Genomic DNA, 13968 nt, shown 5'->3' on the forward strand with positions numbered 1-13968 from the left:
GAGCCCCCCACCCAGCACCGCACAGGACAGCTGGACCCCTGCACCCGAAGAGCTGCCCCCTCACAGGACAGAGCGTGGGCACCTGCCCCTCTCTTGTCTGCTCTCAGAACTGACCCCAGGGCCCAGGGCTTCTCTCTCTATAGGAAGCAGTCCCAGTACCTACGGCCCCCACTGGCCTCGCCCGTGGCCCCGGGTGGCCACACCCATGCCTGCCTGTTGCGGCTGCTGAGTGGGGGTGGGTGTGTGGGGGTGGGGAGTGGACGGACGTCCATCAGCAAAACTGAGTGGGAGATGAGATGAGTTTCCCAGGCATCTCCCACGCACTGGACGGCGGCAGGGGAGGGCGAGCTGCCTGGGTGGTCAGCAGTGATGGCCCCCGGCCCCAGGACCAGGCGTCCTGGTCCAGCGTCTCCCAGCACAGAGGAGCGAGGGCACACCCGGCTCTCCGTCACGACTAGCCCCCTGCCCTCGACCTCGGGCCTCAGACCAGCGGCCACGGAGCTCCGATTCCCACCGCGAACCCGGCTCAGGGCTGCCCCGCCCCCCGGAGCCTGGACCCAGCGTCCAGGAGGGGTGAGGAGCAAGCTCTGAGACCAGGGACGCACTCGTGGGGTGAGTCGCTGCGTTTTCTACGGAAAAACCCGAGGCTTTACAAGTCGCGCCGTCCCGCGTGGACACCCCACCCCGCCAGGAACCCCGCGCAGCCCCGCACAGCAGCTCCAGGTCCTCCTGTGGGCCCCTCCGCGGCGCCCTCACCTCCTCACCTGCCTGGCTGTGCACCTGAGCAGGGAACAGGGCCGAGAGCGCGCCCCCACCCCGCCGCGCGGCGACTTCCTGGGGGAACGATCGGCGGCGGGGGCGGACGCGGACCCGGGGGCCGGCTTCAGACAGGTGCCGGCGGCCCGGGGGACGGCCCGCGCCGTCCACTCCTGGCGGGCGCACCGCGGGGCCGGGACCTGGGCCCTGCACCCCCGGGGTCGGTCTGCACCCGGACCTCGGACTAGGGCCTCCCGCGCGCTCGCACCGCGCCGCGGCGGGGGCGTGGTCCGGCCAGGGCGCGCGCCCGGACAGTCCCGCGAGCCCCCGACGCGGCCCGGGCGCGGCGCGCGTTGCCAGGGGCGACGGCGCCCGGGCTGCGCAGGCGCAGGGCGACGCGCCCCGCCGCCGCCGCCGCCGCCGCCGCGCCTTCCCCTTTAAGCTCCGGCCGGCCGCGTCGCCGCTTCATGAATGGAGCCCACGTGACCAAACATCATGTGACGTCTGTGGAGCGGCGGCGGCGGCGGCGGCGGCGGATCCCGAGCCTGGTCCGGCCCGGCCTTCGCAGAGCGCTCGGCCCGGCGCGCGAGGCGGCGAGACCCCCCCCGAGCCACGGGCCCGGACCCCCGGCGCCCGCCCCAGCTCCGCGCGGCCTCGGAGCGCGCGCGGCTCCGCCCCGGCCCCGGCCTCGGCCCGCCGGGCCCGCAGTGTGGTGAGTGTGGCGGGCCGGGCGGCGGGGGCGGCGGCGGGGCCCGCGCCGGGGCGGGGCCGTGGCCTGGGCGCGCCGCGCGCCCTCCGGCGGGCCGGGCCTCGCCTTCCCCTGCCGTCGGGAGCCGGGCTGCGGCCCCGGCCGCGGGTGCCCGGGCGCACCGCCGGCGGCGCGGCGGCGCGGCGGCGCGGGCGGGGCGTGCGCGGAGCCCGCTCGGCGGAGGCCGGGACGTCCCGGGGCGAGGCGCGGCGGCGGCCGGGGGGGAGGGCGGGGCCGGGCGCGGCCGGGGGCGCGGGGGCGCGGGGGCGCGGCCGCCGGCTCCTCAGGTGTGTGGCGGCCGCTGGCGGCGCGCGGGGCCCCGGCGGCCGGGCGGGGGCGGCGGGAAGACCCTGCCCGCGGGCCCGGGCTCGGCTCGCGTGCCAGCGCCGCGACCTGCTGAGTCATCAGCATGAGGTCACTCGGAGCTGCTGCTGGCGCGGGGACTGGGCGCGGGGCCTCGGGACTGGAGGGGCCGGCCCGTGGCGGGGGAGGCACACGTGAGGATGAGCGCGAGGCCGGCGTGGCCAGGCGGAGGCCGAGGCCGCGTTGCGGGCTTCCTGCGGGGCAGAAGTCGAGCCCCTGGCGAGATCGGCCCTGGGCCCACGTTCGGGGCAGTCCCCCAAACTGATAAACAGCTGGGGGTGACGGGAGGGGAGGGGTCTGGTGGGCCGAGCTGGCGGCTGGAAGCCCCTGGATGGGCAGCCCCTGGCGTCAGAAGAAAGAGGAGTGAGCGTGGGGCCGCAGGGGCGGCGGCGGGCAGGGAGCAGGCAGCAGGACTTCGCAGGGCAGCCAGCGCGCTGTCGCGGCCGGGTCCGCTGGCCCTGGGCTGGGGCGAGGCTGCACGCGGCAGGAGCTCAGGATGCGTCCTTTGGGGTGCAGCAGGTGGGTTAGTGTGGACGCACAGGCGGGAGAATCGGGTCCCAGACACCCAGGGGTTGTCCCCGGCGAGGAGGGGTCCCAGCATGGAGTGTGCTGAGCCAGTGTGGTGTCTCCGCTGTCTGGACCGGCGGCTAAGAGGCCAAAGGGTGGTGTGGCCGCGGTGGGGGCTGGGGGCCAGGGAGGTGGACAGAGCTCACCTTCCCACTGCTTCCCTTGCCCTGGGTTCGTGGCCGTCGCGTGGTCGCACCCAGACACCGCGCAGCTTCCTCGGGGCTTCTCCGGCACGGGTGCTCTGGCGTGAATGGAGCCGCAGGACTCGGGTCGGGGTCGCAGAGCGTCGGGCGGCCTGCCTGGGACTTGTGGCCGCTGGGGTGTGCCGGGCAAGGGTGCCCAGGGGAGCTGGTCCTGGAGGAAGGGCCGGAGCTGCCCCACCCCCTTTCCTCTCCTAGCTCTCAGCTGAGTGGGTGGCCCAGGGTCCCCCGTGGGTCAGGCAGCAGGGGACAGCGGCTCTAGCTCTGAGCAGCCCTCAGGACGGAGAGGATGGGCTGGGGGGGCTTCCACTCAGTGCAGCCTCCGGGACCCCCCCTCTGGCTGGGACAGGTGCCCCGAGCCAGCCTTCTCCGCCATCCCCAGGGGCCGCCTCTGCCCGGAAGGCTGGAAGCGCCAGCTTTGCCGAGGCCCTCCCCCACGGCGTGGGTGCCTGCACACGCACACGCACACGCACACGCGTGCACACCTTTGATCGGAAGGCGCCTGGCTGCACTGTGCTGAGCTCAGGCCTTCTGCAGAGGGCGGAATCTGTTGAGGAGGCACTTTTCCCAGCCCAGCGCCGCGCTCGGCACTTTTCTGTGTGGTCCCCTCAGGAAGCCACCGCTGTCATTGTGCGGTCGTGGGGGGAGGGACACCCCCGTGCCCAGGCAGCAGTGAGGGCCCGTCTCCTGGCGGGCCGGGGCCGGCTTGCGGGCCTCCTGACCTCCAGCTGTGGGCACCCCATCCCCATCCTTCTTGGGGTCCCGCCTCCTGGCTCGGCCCCACCCTGCCTCCTGGCTGCAGCCTGCCTCCTGGCCAGGCCTGGCTCCTGTGGGGTCTCCACCCTGGGAACATGGGCCGCCTGGCCAGCCACACTGTGGTTCCCCGGGTGGGTGAGCCGGCCAGGAGACTGTGGCCTTTCTCCCCGTCCACCTGTTTACCTGCCTGCATCTAACCTGCAGAGCAGTGGGAGGGGCGGGCTCCGGGAGGGGTTCCTGGGGTGGGAGCTTCAGGTTCCTGGCAGGGGTTCAGAGAGCGGACAGTGCAGGGTGGTGCTCGAGGGGCAGCTGGCGGGGGAGCGGTCTGGGCACTGGGCTGTGGGTGCAGGCCCAGGCAGGGGACCACAGAGCAGTCAGTGACTGCCACCTGCCTGTCAGTGAGCAGGCCCCGGGGCCCTTGTGAAACACCCTGGCCAGGGTGGGGCAGGGGCGCAGGAAGCTGCAACCCAAAGCCACACGGTGGTTACTCCACGGGCCGGGAGGCGGCCAGAGCGGGCTGGAGGGGCCCTCGGGCCAGGCTCTCAGTCGGGTTGCCTGCTGCTTCCAAGGTGTGGGGCTCCCCAGCTCTTCCCGCCATGGGAGCCGGGGCCAGCTAGATGACTCGCTCCCAGCTGGAGGGCCCCGGGAAACTGGGAGACCCCTCACCCTGCTGTCTGCCCCAGTTCCCGGTGGGGACAGCAGGGGCTTTGTCCCGGGCTGGCGCAGGGGAGGCCGCTGTGGGAGGTAGGACCTTAGGATGCACAGGCAGGCGCCCCCACCTGCTATGGCCCCCCAGCCCCCCTGGCCCCAGCAGCGGGGCTCCTGGGCGGCTGTTGGCTGGCGGCCTCGGGAGTGCCGGCGGCGAGGGCGGGCGGCCGCGATGTGCTGAGTCAGCGTGACTGGCCAGGAACAGCCGTGCTCCGGGGCAGCGCTGGGGTTATTTTTAAAGCTCCCGGCTTCCTCCTGGACTTGCCCCTCCTGCGTCTCGGTGCTCCTCACCTCCCTCTGCCCCTTTGTCTTGCCCCCTGGTTCCCTGGGAGCGGAGAGGCGGCCGGGAGTGGGCAGGGCCTGGGCCCCTGGGGAGCTGGGCGGAGCGGGTCCTGACCGCTGCCCCCTGCCTTGCAGAGTGCCTGCTCGCTGTGCCCCCGGGTTATGACGACCCCCAGTAAAGGAAACAAGGCCTTGAAGGTGAGCCGCTGGGGAGGGGGCGTCTTGGGCCAGGGCGGGGGGGGCGCCCGTGCGTGGCTGTGACCCTGTCCCTACGGCCCCCAGGTGAAGAGGGAGCCGGGCGAGAATGGCACCAGCCTGACGGACGAGGAGCTGGTGACCATGTCCGTGCGGGAGCTGAACCAGCACCTGCGGGGCCTGTCCAAGGAGGAGATCATCCAGCTGAAGCAGCGCCGGCGCACGCTCAAGAACCGCGGCTACGCCGCCAGCTGCCGCGTGAAGCGCGTGACGCAGAAGGAGGAGCTGGAGCGGCAGAAGGCGGAGCTGCAGCAGGAGGTGGAGAAGCTGGCCTCGGAGAACGCCAGCATGCGCCGGGAGCTCGACGCCCTGCGCGCCAAGTACGAGGCGCTGCAGAGCTTCGCCAGGACCGTGGCCCGCAGCCCCGTGGCGCCGGCGCGGGGCCCGCTGGCCGCCGGCCTGGGGCCCCTCGTCCCTGGCAAAGTGGCCGCCACCAGCGTCATCACGATAGTGAAGTCGAAGACGGACGCCCGGTCGTAGGGACGCGCGCCCTTGCCCAGCGGGTCTTCCAGGGGCCACCGGGCACGCGTGGCGGCGGCAGCCCTGCCCTGTCCCTCTCCCCTCCCTCCCCCCCCTGCAAAGCACAACCCGCACCCCAGGGGCGCCGGGCTGGGCCCCTTGATCTCGTGTCGTCTGTGTTCTGTGCGTTGCGATTGGTCAGCTTGGCGCCCCCAGCCCCCTCTGTGCCGAGGTCGCACGGGCCTGGAGTCCAGAGCTGGCCCTGCGGGAGTGGACGGGTGTGGGAGGGAGGCAGCGCGGGCGTCCCTGGGTGGGCAGGGCTCCTGTCTGCCCTCCCTTCTCAGGGCCCGCAGGCTGCCAACCAGAAGGGTGCTGGGGGCCCTCCTCTCCGCAGGCCCACGCGGGCAGCTCAGCGGGGCCCGGCAGGCGGAGGTGGGCTCTGCCCGGGCAGTGGTGGGCTGCCGGCCCGGGCACTGACCCCTGCACTGAGCAAGACCAAACCAGTGGTGTGCGCGTGTGTGGAGGGCGTGTCCCTGTGTCCTGCCTTGGGTCCGTGTCACTGTTTACATGAGCTGTTTGTGTGGTTAGATAGCCCTTTATTTAAAAGAGAGAAGTTCCTTTTACGAAGTTATTAAATTATATGTTTAAAAGTTAAAGAAAAACAAGAGCTGCAGAGTATTTATAAAACTGTCTTTTAAAAAAGTCAGAACATTTGACCATATAAATGGAAAAGGAAGAAAGTATAACAGAAACTTTGCTAGTTTAAAAAAAAAAAAAACAAAAAAAATCCCTTTCTTGTAAACTTATGGACAACTCTTTGTGGCTGTTGGAGTTTAGTTTTTATATACACAGAGTTATCAGACATTATTTATAAAACTTAGTTTAAAAAAAGACAAAAAAAAAAAAAAGGCCGCAGCGCCGCCGCCGGGCCAGCTCTTTGGTATCTTTTGCAATTGTACCGAAAGTGACTTAGCCTTCGCCCTCCCGCTCCCGTCTCTTGCCGGTGCCGTGGTGTCGTCCGTGCCTGGTGAGGTTTTGTGCCGCCGTCAAGTGCTGGTGCTCCTGGTGACCTTTGACCTGTGAGTCCTGTGCGTTCTCCGTGTGCGTTTTTTGGATTTGGTTGTGTTCCTGCTTCTGCTGCGTGCCGGACCTGGGCCGCGCCGGGGCCGCCAGCCTGGCCTCTTCGCTCGTGAGCTGGGGGGAGGGGTCTCCCCCACCGTGTTGCTTCCACACCTCTGGCCCTGGGTGGCGGCATTGCTGGGACCAGGGAGTCACCGTGGGTGCCCCTGGCTGTCTTCCGCCTGGGCTCCAGCCCTGGCCCTGTTCCTGGCCTCCCTGGGGGGCCCGCCCACCACCTCTCCTGGACTGTGCGCAGCGGGCGCTGCTTCCAGGTGGCATGGGTGGGCCCCACCTGGAGCACCCCTAGGGCCTGGGCATCGCCACCAGGGCCAGACAAGGGCTGTGAGCTCGGGGCCGGGTCCTGTCCCTGTTCTCCACCTGTCTGTGCCGGCAGCTCGGGGCCACGGCCCCTCCTCCCACCTCCCTCCAGGGTCTGTGTCTTCCAGGGGTCACGGCTGGACTCTCACAGGTGCTTCTGCCCATTCCAGCTTTCAGTCGAGGCTGCTGGCCTCCCAGGCCTGGTTCAGGAAGCTCCCATGGGCGCGGGGGTGCCCAGAGTGCCACCTGAAGAGGCCGCAGCCCCGTCTGGCCACGTGGGCCTCTGGCCAGGGCCGCCGATATCGTCTCGGGGCAGCCTGGACCCCTGGGAGGCACAGGAGATGAAAAGCTGACCGTTCAGGCTTCACCTGGCAGGCAGAGGCGCCACCCGTGCCGGCCACCCCTGGGTCCCGACAGGCTCCTGTGTGTTGGCTCCAGGGGCTTGGAGGCCCCCCTGCGTAGACCCGAGGTGACCTGCGGAGCGGGGGAGCGCTGGCTGCCACGGTGTCCCTGGGCGTCCCGAGCCTGGGTCTGCTTCTGTCTGGCTGGAGTCCAGACATGGGTGTGGTGTGGGCGTGGCATCCCTGAGCTGAAATCCTGAGTCTTGGAGGAGCAGGGCCTGGCCCCTGGTGTCCCCGGGAGGGGGGGTGAGTGAGGAAGAGGAGCAGGGCAGGGTGAGCTCGCGGGGCCTTGATCCGGCCCCCAGGGCTTCTGGGGTTGGCGAGGCCATGCGCTGGGGTTCCCGTCCCCTCACTCGAGCCCCTCTCCCCTCACCCTGATTTCTCCGCAGTAGATTCTGTGTCCACGCGTGGCTCTGTGTGTCCTTCGGGTCGTGCTGGGTCTGTCTCCCACCGTGAGGGTGTTGTGTTCTCTCTTCTCACCCCCCCCCCCCCCCGACACGGCGGATGGAGGGCTGCGGCTGAGGCCGGGCCTCCCGAACCTGTCCGCCAAGTGAACCCAAACCTGCGCCTCCCCTCCTGCCTGACGCCGCCCCGGCCCCTCCTGATCCCGGACGGACACGCAGACGTCCCCACGCAGCGTGGCCCGGGCTCCCTGCTGGCTTCAGTGGGTCTGTGCGCGCACCCCTGGCCTCCGTGGTCGGCGTCGGGGGCCACCGCTCTGGGCTGGTGGTCAGGCCCTGTGCCTGCCGCCGCCTCTCTCGAGCGGCGGCTTGGCCAGAGCTCCCGTCCACAGCGGGGCAGCCCGGGCAGCCCGCTGCACACTTCCGCTCTGGGATCCTGTGAGTTATTTTTTAGGCTGTGGTTTGGTGAAAGGAACCAACACATTAACGATTTTCCCCCCCCAGAAGCCACTGAGTGACTCCTCCTGGCACGGGTTCGGCTTCCTGCTGGCTGTCTGGTCTTGGGGCAGGTGGGAGAGCAGAGGCTGTGTCGTCGGTGCCACGCAGGCAGGCGTGTGTGTGTGGGGCTCGGGGCCCCTCCTGCCTCTGGGCTGTGCGCGTGGCACCTGCTGGGCCGGCTGCAGGCTTCCCGCTGCACGCCCGCCGCGAAGCTCTGGCTCTGAGAGCCGGGGTGGCCCTGCGCGTCTGAGCTGGAATGGCAGAGCGCGGCCCCTCCCCTCAGCCCCAGCCCCTGCCCGCCCCTCCTCCCTCCCGTTCAGTTCGCGAGTCCCTGAAGCCTTTAACCAAACGCAGTCGCTGCGGACAGCCTTCTCCCGGTGACCCGACCCCGGGCAGCAGGACAAGGGCTGCCTGCGCGTGCGGGCTGTGCGGGGGCTGTGCGGTTGGTGGTGGCCCCCTGCTTAGGGCCGAAGCCTGCAGAGGTGACCGTGGGGTGCCCTGGGGTCCGCAGGGCGGGTGGGGGGCTGATGCAGAGCTAGGGAAGGGAGGTGCCCAGGCGACCCGCAGTGGGTGTGGGGCGTGCGTGGGAGGGACCTGTCCCCGGGGCCCCGCGCCGTATTTATTGCTAAGTTATTGTCCAGGAGGGGCGGCCCTGGGCCTGGCCGCCGGTATTTATTGCTGTACATAGTGTATGTTTGTGATATATAAGGTTTTCTTTATTTTGTATATGATCAATAAACACCTTTTAAAAAGAGATTGGCAGGTGCTTCCTTGGGGGCGGGGCGGCGGGCGGGGCAGGAAGGGCGGGGCGGGGCGCGCGCGCATGCGCCCCGGGCGGCCGCCGGCGAGGCGGAAGCGGAAGCCGGAAGCGCCGGTCTCCGCGGGGAGCGATGGCAGCCGGGGGTCTGGGCCGCTCGGAGCGCAAGGCGGCGGAGCGGGTGCGGAGGCTGCGGGAGGAGCAGCAGCGGGAGCGCCTCCGCCAGGTAGCCCGCCCGCCCGCGCCGCGCCCCGCGTCCGTGTCCGTGGCGCGCGGGCCGCCTCTCACCGCCCGCCCGCCCGCAGGTGTCCCGCATCCTGCGGAAGGCGGCGGCCGAGCGCAGCGCCGAGGAGAGCCGGCTGCTGGCCGAGAGCGAGGACCTGGTGACCGAGCTGCAGGGCCGGCGCCGGCGGCGGGAGGGGCTGAAGCGGCGGCAGCAGGAGGCAAGTGCGGGGCCGCGCGGCGGGGCCGGGCGGCAGGCGCGGGCTGAGCGGTCGGTGTCCGCAGGTGTGTGATGACCCGGACGAGCTGCGGAGGAAGGTGCGGGAGCTGGCCGCCGCCGTGCGCAACTCCAAGCACTTGGTCGTCTACACGGGCGCGGGGATCAGCACGGTAGGGAGGCGCGCGCGGCCCAGAGCCACACTCGCCCGGGCCGCGCTGGCCCGGAGCGCCGCGGGGCGGGCGTGGGGCGCCCCCTCCTGGGACACTGACCGCGCTGGACGGCGCGACTCGGCCTCCGCGCTGCCGGGTGTGCGGGCAGAGCTGAGCCGCGCCGCGCCGGTTCCGCAGCGGGAGGCGAAGGGCGTGGGGCCGCCGACGGCGGGGCTGGGGCAGGGGGAGCTTTGCTGGACGGGGGCGGCCCGCAGGGGGAGGGGGAGGCACTGCGGGTACCAACGGGCCAGGGCCCAGGGTACTGAGCGCTTCCTGCTCAGCCTCCCGTCTCCACCGCGAGTGGGACAGCCCAGCCCGGCGGTTCTCGAGCCGCGGCCCCGTGGCCTGGCTGGCGCTGTGACCTCAGTGTCGGGCCCCTGGCGCCGGCGGGCACTTCTCGGAGCTCGGGCTGCCTGGGGAGGTGGGGCTCGTGCAGGGGGGGCCTGGCAGTCTTCTGTGTCCTTTGCTGGAAGGGGCGACGTGGGGGGGTGCACAGGTCGTCCGTCATTGTTCAGGTGGGGAAGGGGCCGTTCAGAGCCCTGTGCAGTCCTCCCTCCGTGCCCGAGACACACGGGTCCTTGCGCCGTGCTGTGGCGGCTCTCGGGGCGCGGGGGCCTGGGAGGATAGTGAGGAGGGAAGCCGCACCGGGGTGCAGCTGCCCGGGCCCCGGCCGGTGGGCAGCCTGGCGCCCCCCTGCAGGGTTTCTGCCTCCCGGCAGTGCCGCCGGCCCACTGGGCTTATCTTTTTCCGAGCGCACAGGCAGCCTGCATCCCAGACTACCGGGGCCCCAACGGCGTGTGGACGCTGCTCCAGAAGGGACGGCGCGTCAGGTAGGGGCTCGGCTCGCCGGCCTGCAGGTCCTCACCCCACTTTCCCAGGCGAGCCCCGGCCTGCAGGTCCTCACCCCACTTTCCCAGGCGAGCCCCCGGCCTGCAGGTCCTCACCCCACTCTCCCTTCCGCCGGCAGCGCTGCCGACCTGAGTGAGGCCGAGCCCACCCTTACTCACATGAGCATCGCCCGACTGCACAAGCAGAAGCTGGTAAGAGCCGGACGGGGCTGGCAGGCCCGGGCGCAGGGGAGCGGCTGCACCCTCTCTGTGGGAGGAGTACACGGCGGCCCCCCAGACAGAACAGCAGCCCCTCCTGGGAGCCGTCCCGTCCAGGGCATCTTGGCCCAGGGTTGCTCACCGCCCCCCCCCCCCCGCTTCACCCCAGGGCCCCCGAGGGCCTCCCGGGCACGGGGAGCCAGCGAGGAGGGGAGGGTCGCCCTCTGCCCAGGCCCTGGAGCCGAGCGTGGATCTGGCGTGGCCACGTCTGCCCCGTGGGAGCCCGAGCTGCAGCCTCACCGGAAGGGCGCAGACGCACGCTCGCCCTCCGGGTGCTCCAGGCCCGGCACTCTGCGGGCTGGGCCTGCCGAGAGCTTGGCTCTCCGAGGTTTCCTGTGGGGTCGGGGCTGTCGCTGGGCTCAGAGGGGCTCCCCTGCAGGTGCAGCACGTGGTGTCGCAGAACTGCGACGGGCTCCACCTGCGGAGCGGGCTGCCGCGCTCGGCCATCTCGGAGCTGCACGGGAACATGTACATCGAGGTGAGCGGGCGCGCGCGCGGGCGGGCGGGCAGACGGGCAGACGGGCGGGCGCGCGGGCGGGCGGGCGGGCAGGCAGACGGGCGGGCGGGCGGGCGCGCGGGCGGGCAGGCAGACGGGCAGACGGGCGGGCGGGCAGGCGGGCAGGCAGACAGGCAGGCGCGTGGGCGGGCGGGCGGGCGGGCAGGCAGGCAGACGGGCGGGCCGACGGGCAGACGGGCGGGCGGGCCGGCGCCCCCGCTCACCGGAGCCTGTCGTCCGCCCCAGGTCTGCACCTCCTGCGTCCCCAACAGGGAGTACGTGCGCGTGTTTGACGTGACGGAGCGCACCGCCCTCCACCGACACCAGACCGGCCGGGCCTGCCACAAGTGCGGCACCCAGCTCCGCGACACCATCGTGCACTTCGGGGAGCGGGGGACCCTGGGGCAGCCCCTGAACTGGGAGGCAGCCACTGAGGCCGCCAGCAAAGCGGACGCCATCCTGTGTTTGGGGTCCAGCCTGAAGGTAGGCGCCGAGGACCCGGGAGCCCGGGCTGGGGCCACGCCCCTGCTGCGGCCGCGGGCGCGCGCACGTGCCCTGTCTGTCGTCCGTGTGTGCAGGTTCTGAAGAAGTACCCGCGGCTCTGGTGCATGGCCAAGCCCCCTAGCCGGCGGCCCAAGCTCTACATCGTGAACTTGCAGGTAACCGGTGCTCAGGGCGGGGCCTGCTCCAGGGCCTGCGTGGCACGGCCCCTGGGCCTGGCCCGGCTTCCTGCCCGGGCACCCCGGCGCGCAGCAGCTGGTGGCTCGTGCTTGAGCCCCTGCCACCTCCAGGCCGTGTTTTGGGATCCTGGTGTTAGCCTGGCCAGACTGTAGGCATTTGGAGAGTGAACCAGCAAATGGAATCTCTCCGGCTCCTCCCTCTCTGCCTTTCAAATAAAAATGAAAATAAATGTCTTAAAAAAAAACCAACAAGAGTCAGAGACATGTAGCAGGCTCACGTGTCCGGGATGGAGGCCCCTGGGGAGGAGTGGGGCGACTTCCTCACTGCCCTTCCTGCCCACAGTGGACCCCAAAGGACGACGGGGCGGCCCTGAAGCTGCACGGGCGGTGTGATGACGTCATGGGGCTGCTCATGCAGGAGCTGGGCCTGGAGATCCCCCCGTACAGCAGGTGAGTGGGCACCGCCGTGCCGCCCCGCTGCCACCTCTGCGCCCGATGCCTGCAGAAGGGACCCAGCCGGGGCCCGAGGAGCCCCTGTGCGCCTGTGCAGCCCCGCCCTGGCGAGCGTGGAGGGGGGGTGGTCGCCAAGGAGCCCCTGTGGGCCTGTGTAGCCCCGCCCTGGCGAGCGTGGAGCTGGGGGTGGTCGCCGAGGAGCCCCTGTGCAGACCCCGCCCTGGCTAGCGAGGAGCCGGGGGTGGTCGCCGAGGAGCCCCTGTGCAGACCCCGCCCTGGCTAGCGAGGAGCCGGGGGTGGTCGCCGAGGAGCCCCTGTGCAGGCCCCACCCTGGCTAGCGTGGAGCCCCTGTGCCCCTGTGCAGCCCCGCCCTGGCTAGCGTGGAGCCGGGGGTGGTCGCCGAGGAGCCCCTGTGCAGGCCCCACCCTGGCTAGCGTGGAGCCCCTGTGCCCCTGTGCAGCCCCGCCCTGGCTAGCGTGGAGCCGGGGGTGGTCGCCGAGGAGGCCCTGTGCGCCTGTGCAGGTCCCGCCCTGGCTAGCGTGGAGCCCCTGTGGGCCTGTGCAGCCCCGCCCTGGCTAGCGTGGAGCCGGGGGTGGTCGCCGAGGAGCCCCTGTGCGCCTGTGCAGCCCCGCCCTGGCGAGCGTGGAGCTGGGGGTGGTCGCCGAGGAGCCCCTGTGCGCCTGTGCAGCCCCGCCCTGGCTAGCGTGGAGCCGGGGGTGGTCGGCGAGGAGCCCCTGTGCACCTGTGCAGGCCCCGCCCTGGCGAGCGTGGAGCCGGGGGTGGGGCGCCCGCCGCCCCAGCTGCTGCCCGCCTGCTCCCAGACCGCCCGGCTGCAGAGGTCCGAGGGGGTGTGGCCGTGGCCGTGGCCGTGGCGTGGTTCGGGAGTGGCGTGTGTGGGGAAGCTTAAGCAAACTGAACGCGGAGCTCGTGATGATTTAGACTCGGTGTGTGTATTGAGCGAAAAGTTTACACTTTTTTTCTCTGTGAATTTCCAGGGTCTTATAGGGGAAATCAGTAACTTCTTTTAATCAAAGGGTTCAAGAAATTAAGGATCCCTTCACCTTCGGGGCCTGGCAATTCTTGTATGTCACGTTCGTGGTGTCTGTCCTGTGGGCCTGCCGTGTGCTGTCGTTTTGTTTCCACATTAACTTAGCTCATTTCTTTTATCAGTGCTTCTCTGTATCTTAAGTTTATAATCTGTGGTTCTGCATCTCCGTCAACACATGATTCCTCACGGTGTAGTGTGTAGGCCACGCCTCCCTAGACAGGCCGGGAAGGGGAGCGGGTCGGTGGGCGCGCCCCCAGCCCTGCAGGCGGGAGGTGGGGCCCAGAGCTGCCGGCGACTCGCCCTGGACGGAGGCGCTGACCGAGCACGCTGAGCCCCGACGAGGCCGGACCTGCGGGCGCCGACGCGCAGGAGGGCGAGGCTGGGGGGCCGGGGAGGGGCGTGCCCCGGGCGCCCGGCCGGCCTGACGCGGCGCCCCCTTCTCGGTAGGTGGCAGGACCCCATCTTCTCCCTGGCGACGCCGCTGCGAGCTGGCGAGGAGGACAGCCACAGCCGGAAGCCGCTGCGCAGGAGCCGGGAGGAGGCCCCGCCGGGGGACCGCGGCGCCCCGCCCAGCTCGGCCCCCGTCCTCGGGGGCTGGTTCGGCAGGGGCTGCGCCAAGCGCACCAAACGGAAGAAAGTGACGTAGCCGGCCTCGGCGGACACGGAGAGCGGCCGCAGCCGCCGAGCGGAACCCCGGGACGGCGTCCAGATGTCCACGCGGAGGCCGTGTCCCACGAGGACGTGCGGGCGGAGCGGCAGGGAGGGCCGCGGCCACTCGGACCCGGCCTCGGAGGCGCGCGCTCCGCTGCAGCCTGGCCGGTCTGCGGTCATGCGGCGGGCCCGGGCGCTCTGCGGACTCTGGCCCTCATTAAACGCCTCCAGCCTTCCCCGCGTCCCACTGGCTGCTTCTCGCGGCGAACCCCCGACGGACCGCGGCGGAGGCGGC

General features: G+C 70.9%; 2 protein-coding genes across 3 annotated transcripts; both read left to right on the plus strand.

Moving 5' to 3' along the window:
* The first annotated feature begins 1270 nt into the window (after positions 1–1270).
* On the plus strand, positions 1271–5756 carry MAFG (MAF bZIP transcription factor G). 2 transcript variants are annotated; one of them, XM_070060139.2, is made up of 3 exons: positions 1271–1468; positions 4516–4578; positions 4663–5756. In XM_070060139.2, exons 2-3 carry the CDS (start codon positions 4543–4545, stop codon positions 5113–5115), a joined length of 489 nt encoding a protein of 162 aa, XP_069916240.1. In that variant the 5' UTR covers positions 1271–1468; positions 4516–4542; the 3' UTR covers positions 5116–5756. The 2 variants fall into 2 exon arrangements, with proteins under 2 accessions (XP_069916240.1, XP_069916241.1); XM_070060140.2 differs by lacking the exon at positions 1271–1468 and adding an exon at positions 1922–2386.
* Positions 5757–8656: 2900 nt separating this feature from the next.
* Positions 8657–13909, plus strand: SIRT7 (sirtuin 7). The gene is made up of 10 exons (XM_070060135.1): positions 8657–8814; positions 8894–9031; positions 9096–9200; positions 9999–10069; positions 10207–10279; positions 10725–10823; positions 11088–11324; positions 11420–11500; positions 11865–11971; positions 13470–13909. The coding sequence occupies exons 1-10, from the start codon at positions 8722–8724 to the stop codon at positions 13666–13668; spliced, it is 1203 nt and encodes a 400-aa protein (XP_069916236.1). The 5' UTR covers positions 8657–8721; the 3' UTR covers positions 13669–13909.
* The last annotated feature ends 59 nt before the right edge of the window (positions 13910–13968 follow it).

The sequence above is a fragment of the Oryctolagus cuniculus genome, chromosome 17 (genome assembly GCF_051225735.1).
Source record: "Oryctolagus cuniculus isolate XC-2025 breed Fujian yellow rabbit chromosome 17, ASM5122573v1, whole genome shotgun sequence".
NCBI lineage: Eukaryota > Metazoa > Chordata > Mammalia > Lagomorpha > Leporidae > Oryctolagus > Oryctolagus cuniculus.

Coding starts and splice junctions, on each gene's coding strand:
- MAFG (XM_070060139.2), top strand. CDS start 4,543: ATGACGACCCCCAGTAAAGGAAACAAGGCCTTGAAG. Junction 4,579..4,662: donor AAGGAAACAAGGCCTTGAAG/GTGAGCCGCTGG, acceptor TACGGCCCCCAG/GTGAAGAGGGAGCCGGGCGA.
- SIRT7 (XM_070060135.1), top strand. CDS start 8,722: ATGGCAGCCGGGGGTCTGGGCCGCTCGGAGCGCAAGGCGGCGGAGCGG. Junction 8,815..8,893: donor AGCGGGAGCGCCTCCGCCAG/GTAGCCCGCCCG, acceptor GCCCGCCCGCAG/GTGTCCCGCATCCTGCGGAA. Junction 11,501..11,864: donor TCTACATCGTGAACTTGCAG/GTAACCGGTGCT, acceptor TCCTGCCCACAG/TGGACCCCAAAGGACGACGG.